A 7,576-nucleotide genomic window follows, 5' to 3' on the forward strand; every position below is an offset into this window, starting at 1 on the left:
GCTTATCTCCTTCTTACCGCACGTGTGTACCGAGAGAGGAGTGTTTAATCTACTCAGATTAGCATGGGATGTTTGGTTAATCTAGGATACTCTTGATTGTCGGTGATAGGATTAGGGTTACTGGTGTCATCTGCCGTTTTGTTCTCAAGGATCTCCTTGCTCAGACTCTCTCTTTCTACACTGAAAAAATGGAAGATCGATGGTTGTTCAATTTACAAATATGCATTTCATATATACTACATAATTTATTTATATTTCTTTCAGAAACATAATTAATTCTTTTAAAGCCATTCAATATTGAGGAATTAAAAATATATATGTTTCAGTCATTTGAACCCACTCTCTCCCTGTCTCCCTCTCTATCCCCCTCTATCCCCCTCTCTCTTTCTACCCTCTCTCCCTCTCTATCCCCCTTTCTCTCTCTCTATCCCCCTCTCTCTTCCTACCCTCCCTCTCTTTCTCTCTCGTCTTCTCTTTATCATTGATTGATTCATACATAATACCAAGAACTTTATTATTAAAATAAGGGCTTTCCAAGGCCAAGATCACATCTGTCAATGTTGAACGGAGCCTTTACATTTAAAAAAAAAAGCCTTTAAAGAAACCAGATAGATAGACAACAGAGGATATGACATCTTCAGTACACCAGAACAATGATTTAAGAAATAATAACATTAAACCAACCACACCTCTTGAAAGCTTTGACAGAAACCTTCATTTACATATATAGCAATCGGGCAAGTATGCGCATTTGCTTAACCCATTTCTTTCAGGATTTATTTTCCACGTTCTTCTGGTTAGGTGAACTATTGATTAAAATAGCATGTATCATGTAAATTTGATTTTTAACTAAGAAATAAAATGTGCTGCTTGGCCTTTGTTCGCTGTGGGTGTGGCCAAATGAAGGGGCGTGTGCTAAGGAGTGGGTGGTAGGTTATCTGCGTGTTGGCGTCATTACGAGTCACTACGAGCTGTCAATGCCAAAATATAACGGGGAAAACTTTGTTTTTAAATCAAATCTGGAAACTTGTCTCGATTTGGAAAATAAACTAGGATCAAGAACTCTCCAGGGACTGTATATTGGTTATGCATTTTTGGCGTTGCCCCTTGCTCCCGAGGACGCTCAATGCTAGTCAGTGACAGTGGGATTCTGCTACTGCTAGCAAGCTGTAGCCGACTTGCTAAGTTAAGAAAGTGAAGACGGCAGCTAAACAGAAGCTAGATCTACTTATACAGACCTATGCAACTGATATCAGGTAGTGACTTCGTATACATCATTTACATTTATATAATTGTTTTCCACTGCATGCTATGATTGTGAAGACAGCAATGCTTTATTATTTAGACCTTGTGACCGCAATACGACCCCTTACATTGTGGCTGTAGCATATAGCTTTGCCTTTCTCACAAGTCATGTAGCAGTTTGGCTTTTGGCTATCAACATGCTAAAACTCGTTTACCATCTGGCCAAACTGTAATCCAATGTCACTGGTTAGGATGTTTCCCAAATGCGAGACATTTCACACATTGCTTCTTTCGTGCACATTAGTCTCCCTGCTGCTATCACGCACGACGCCAAGAACAAGGGACTGCTGCATTCCCTGCCTACATATGCATGATTGTGAATGCCTTCCCCAAATGGAAGGGCAATAAGCCAGACTCAGGGAGGTAAACAACATTCCTCTAACCCCGGTTAGAATTCTTACCTAGTTAAATAGATAGCTGTAATGCTATCACAATTTAAGTAACACTTGTAAGTGCACCAAATGGAATTGGTTTAGCTTGCTAGCTAGCTCGCTCAAGGAATTTTGCTGCAGTCCCCGTTGAGGGGAGCAAATAATCGGCTTTCGTTTTTGGTAATATTTCAGCAAGGAAACCGTGCCGCTATCAGTTGTTCTAGAAATAATGGTAACGTTCAATATCTGAAATCGTATCTCCAAGTATAGCACTCCACGGTTCTAATTGCAGAAGATTGTGTATTCCCTGAGTTGGAGCGGGTCACCTGCAACGGCCTGTGCAGGCTGTGCAGCATTGCAGCATACTCCGCCGGAACGCGTTTTGGATTTCCACTGTAAGGGGGGTAATTGGACCGCTATTATTTATATTGGTCGATATGCCAAGGACTTAGGTCACGGGTTGCTGACAGTAGCACTAAGGTGTGAGGAACAAGGTCAGCCGTTGATGGTATACAGCCTGCTAGAGCTGTCAAGCAGCTGCCTCCCACCCTTTCCCTCCGTCTCAGTAGACCGGCCCGGGCAGTCCAAACCAGCTTCCCAGGTGAGGAATACCAATTAATTATTCAAGCTCACTTAGCCTACGATCAGCAACGTCAATGAACGTGGATAGGGACAGCGTGACTATCCGGCATCCTCTTATAGTAACGAACAGGTTCAAACTACTGGGCCTTATTCAGGGTGAGGTAGGGGTAATAGCTTTGACAGTTGTCTGGCATAATTTGTGGCAGGCCACAGAAATTAGGAAGGCCCCAGTATCAGCATGGCTTTCTGCTGTGCTTGAATGCTTTGTGTCATGTAACCTATATCATGACAACTACACTGCTGTGACAGAAGGCACTCATGACATTGGGGTTTTAATGGTATAAATAGATCAGACTGGAGCAGGCGGCATGCCTGTGGTGTCAGTTGGGCCAGGGGTGAGACCTGCACGGACGTAGCTTACTACCTAGCCCACCTACCGGTCCTTCTGGACGGTACCAGTCACACAATCATGTGTACCCTTTCGCAATCACGGGCTTATCGTCAAACAAGTTGCTTGTTCCAGGATAGAGTTTTGAATTGCGTTGCTTCATCTAAGCAGCCGGTTTTGTCGTGGATTTACTCCTGAATTGCGATTTGAGCCTTTATTAAGCCGAGTCCAGTGTTCACAATAGCCTGAATACTTGGAGTTTTGCTGTGTCCACTGGGGTTTCTTGAGAATGTGTGGTGGTCAAGATGGGGACACAAACACCAGGACCACAGAGGGACTTGAGGTCGAGTGTTAGTAGCTCTGAGAAAAGGCCTTCCACAGGGAATAAGAACTCCCAGCTTCTTAATCTCTTCTCGAAGTAAACAACATGTTGGTGGAGCGGGAGGCAGCCTGTTGCTAGATGGGTCACAGGGATCTCATCAGAGGTTGTGGTTTTGTCTTTTCAGTCGAGTGTGAATGAAGAGGAACACTTGTGGACCTCAGTGTGTTTGGCGTGTGAGATGAACCAGACATGTCCACCAGCTCCTCGACATGACTGTTCGTTAGGCTCTGCGGAGCGATGACTTCTCTTTCTCTCTCTCGCTTCAAGGCTCCGTCTTCTCTCTCTGCTGTTGTCTGTTTCTCTCAAATATCTCTCTCTTGCTCTTCTTCCTTCTCTTTCACCTCGACTTTGTTGTTGTTTTTTTCGATTGACGTCGACTTCAGCTGCCCTCTATTACTCATTTCCTTCATCCTCTTCTCCGTTGCGTCGACCCTTCAACCGCTTGCCTCATCAGAACAATCCTCTTTCCCCTCAACAGCTTGGCATTGTTTGCTTTTCGAGTACTAATTCCTTTTCTATGCCCTAAACAATTTGTACATAATCGCCCATTGCTAAGTACCCACGAGTGAGTTTCAGGGCCTTAGAGGTTCCATCCCCTCCTCTCCCGGTTGGTCTCCTCTGCCATGGTTATGCCAGGTTTCTCTTTAGGCATTTTCTAACCCATCCCCCCCCCCCACCACCACCGCTGCCGACAGTCTCCCCTAACAGTCCGAGCCTCATGTGTCTGAACTACCGGTCTGTGTCTCTCACCCCCCCCCCCCCCCCGTTCTCTCCCTCTCTCTCTCTCCCTGTCCCCCCAGGTGAGTGATGGAGACGAGAGAGTTGAGCGTGGTGGCTGGCAGCTTTGTGGGGTTCCAGTTGATGTTCTCGGTGGCCAGTCCCCTGCTCTCGGCTGTCATCACCCCTAGTTACGGAAGCCTGCCCACCACCAAGCTCACCGAGTGGAACTCCAGGTACAGTACACACACACAAACACACCAAAGCTATACGTCTGGCCTGTAACTCCTGTGAGACTGGTTACATGTTATGCCTGGCTGGTGTTCTATGAGGCTGAACCAGTAAAAGAGAGATGAGAGGTGGACAGAGAGTGGAGTTAGTTTGGGGTTCGGCACAAAGGTAGGTTGTTTGTTGTTGCGTAATAGCACGGTCTAGCCTAGATTACTGGTTCTTTCCGTACCTCCCTTGGATTAGTGTTTACGTATGCATGTTTGTGTGGGTTAGAGTTCACCGAGTTTGGATGTATGTGCCCTGTAGGCATTGATAATCTGTCAGGTACTAAGGTTAGACAGAGTGGGACCTGGAGGTTGTGTAACTCCAGTGTGTCTGTGTGGTTTATGTAAGGAGGAAGAGGACACGGGGAGTCCTGAGACCCCTCGGTGAAACAGACTAGGCAGGATTGGAGGGTCCAAAAGTGTGTGCGTGTGTGTGTGCTCTTGCATAAAGCTCAGCCCTTGGAAAGCATGCCTTCCCCCCCCAGATTCTGACAGTGTTGGGGTAAATCCCTTATTCCACTGTTCTTCCTCTGGTCTAAAGACTCTGTGTGTTCTGAGTGGAGGACAGATAACAGCCACCTAAGCCTTGGAGTGACTCTTAACTTACCCTGATAACAGCTCCAAAGGTCAGGGGTGCTCAACCATGTTTGATAGTCTCTCTCAAATTTCTTGTTGTGGTGTTAAATGATGCGGAGAATTTTTTCCGTTATTGGAATTATTCTTATTGTAGACGTCTATAAGGTTATTCAACTTTGTCAGTGTGTGAGAACCGGAACTTGAGGGCCTTGTGTTGACATTCCTACTCATTTTGTCACACTTGGCACAAAAAGGTACTTCCTCATGTTGAGCCTCTCTCTCTGTCTGTGTGTGTGTGCGTGTGTGTCCTTCCTTCAGGTTGGTGTCCACTGTCCATGCCCTGATCGTGGGCCTGTTCTGTCTCTACATCCTGTGGTTTGACGACGTCGTCAACGCGGATCCCGTCTGGTAAGAGGAACTGAAACTCGTCCGTCTGTCTCTCTCCCCATCTGTCTGTCTCCAGACCAGAACACAAGACACGCCCACAGCCCCCAGGGGAGTAAAGGGAAGGAGGAGGGGTTTAGACACCAGGGAAAAGATGAAGCTGTTGTTCTCTTCAGTGGAAAGCGAGAGTGGTGGACCGAGCTCATCTGTCAGGGAAGTCTCCAGAGATGTGGAGCTCTAGCGGATTTGCCCTTTCATTATCCCCCCTCCTGTTTTCTTCCTGTCCCTCTCTCTTTCAAACTCTCCTACTTCTGACTGGGATTTGCATCATCGAATCCTGAAAGACTCCCCAACCCCCCCCCCCCCCCGTGTCGTGTCTCTCTCTCTCTCTCTCTCTCTCTCTTGTCTGTCTCTCTCTCTGTGTCTGTCTGTCTCTCTGTGTCTGTCTGTCTCTCTCTCTCTCTCGGCCCCTCTCTGTTTCTCTTCCTCTCCAGTTCCGATCAGACAGGTCAGAATCCTGCCAACAAGGCTCCTTTTCATAGCAAACAACAGCAGCCCAGTCTCCGCCTACCCCCTTCTCTCCTCCCCCCCTCCGCCATTGCCTCTCCATGTGACACCCCCGTGAGCCCCCTCTCCTCAATGAGACCCCCCCCCCCTCATCCTTCATCCCCGCTCACCCTATGTCTCAGGCCCCTCACTCGTATTGTGTCCCCATCGTCCTGGCCAGCTGATGGAGCAAAAAGAGAGAGAGAGAGAGAAAGAGAGAGAGAGAAGAATGAGTAGAGTACAAGGGAGAGGAGACCTGGCTCAGGGCAACAGCCCTCTGCAGGGTGTACGTACTGGTGCTTGACACACATTCACTCACGCTCCAATCCTTTTCTTGAGAGAGTTTAGTCTTGTGTTTGCTATGTAATTACTCCACCCCTCCCGCAATCATGATGTACTGTCGCCATCTTGTCTTTGTGTTCCCCTGTGTGTCACTCAACAGCAAGGTTTCCATAACCGTATCCTCCTCCTCCCTTTCCTCCTCCTCTCCTCCAGTCTCCACCTCTCCACACTAGTCTAGTAGCTTGGCTGTAGCTAAGCTAGTTCACTAGTCCTTGGTTGTTGCTACGCTAGCTCCGTAGTACTTGATTGTAGCAATGCTAGTTCATTAGCTAACTAGCTGGCTTGCTAGTACCTGTGGTTGCAACATTGAGAGTGTGGAGTAAACGCTAAATTCCCCAGTCAGCGTGACTGTATTAGAGCTTCATTGAGACAGACTGTCACAGAGAGGCATTGTGATCGAGCTGGACTGCTCAGCACGAGCCCTGACTGACTGACTGACTGACTAGGGGAAGCTCTGCTCTGTAGCCTCTGCACCATCACTCACACAGTGGAAGATCGACTGGCTGGCTGGCTGATTGATTGGCTGGTGACTGACCGATTGACTGACTTGGCTGGCCAATTGATTGGCTGGCTGGGGACTGAGCGACTGTCTGACTGGCTGGCTGATTGATTGGCTGGGGACTGGGGGAAGCTGCTGTGTACAGTTTGCACCGTCACACACACCACTCAGCCTCCACCATAGTATCTTTCCTCAGACGTTCAGCCAGAACGGAAATCCCCCTCCAGTAGAGGTGCACGCACCAATACCAATTAGTTTTGAGAGTATCGGCCGATACAGAGTACAAATAAATGTTTTTTGGAGAGGAAGCGTTATAGTCACTCATAGGGAGTCAGGTGGCTGAGCGGTTAGGGAAGCGGGCTAGTAATCAGAAGGTTGCCAGTTAGATTCCCGGCCGTGCCAGATGACGTTGTGTCCTTGGGCAAGGCACTTCACCCTACTTGCCTCGGGGAGAATGTCCCTGTACTTACTGTAAGTCGCTCTGGATAAGAGCGTCTGCTAAATGACTAAATGTCAAAGAAAACAAGTCTGATGAGTCTATACAAAGCCAGTAGCCAATGACAAACAGTCTGGCTAAGTGACAACAATCGGCTTATGTAGTTTGGTAGAGTAAACGAAAGGAGAAGGTTTTTCTTCATTAACCCTTGTGTTATCTTCGGGTCATTCTGACCCATCAGTCATTGTGACCCACCGTCGTATTGCGACAAATTTACCTCATACAAAAACAAAGTGAAGCATTTTCTTTTAACTGTCGGGCTGTCTCAGACCCCCCACATTGGAATGGTTAAAAGAAAATTATTTGTATTTGTTTTTGTATTGGGTAAAATTGGGTAAACACAACGATGGTTCGTTATGAACCTTTGGGTCATGTGACCCGAAGGCAGCACGAGGGTTAAGAGAAGTATTTCTGTCCTCTCATGTTCGAGGTCGGTTTCTTCCCTCGTTAATAACTTGAGAAGCGGCTGTGAAGAGGTGCTGGCCTGGCCTGGCCTGGCCGAGCTTTGGCATTGCTGGAGTCGACAATCGTTTTGTGTTTGTGAGGATGACGATTCTTGAAATGTGTACATTTATACCGTGTTGTGGTCATTTGTTTTTTGGGCCTCCCCTTGGAATGGTTGTTGCTAATGTTACTGCACTCGTAATTGGACGAGTGTTTATCATGCGCTATGGACCCGATAGCTTCTATCACAGCTTCTTAGCTGGACTGGG

The 7,576-nt window shown here is 47.3% G+C and overlaps 1 protein-coding gene across 1 annotated transcript in view; it reads left to right on the plus strand.

The window, feature by feature from the left end:
* The first annotated feature begins 945 nt into the window (after window positions 1-945).
* tlcd4b (TLC domain containing 4b) overlaps window positions 946-7,576 on the plus strand; it is an 8,846-nt gene continuing 2,215 nt past the window's right edge. Inside the window, 3 exon segments of the mRNA XM_062454301.1 lie at window positions 946-1,256; window positions 3,829-3,981; window positions 4,915-5,004. Of these exon segments, the coding sequence (XP_062310285.1) occupies window positions 3,836-3,981; window positions 4,915-5,004 (236 nt within the window). The 5' untranslated portion in view covers window positions 946-1,256; window positions 3,829-3,835.

This window comes from Osmerus eperlanus, chromosome 2 (assembly GCF_963692335.1).
Source record: "Osmerus eperlanus chromosome 2, fOsmEpe2.1, whole genome shotgun sequence".
NCBI classification, from domain to species: Eukaryota; Metazoa; Chordata; class Actinopteri; order Osmeriformes; family Osmeridae; genus Osmerus; species Osmerus eperlanus.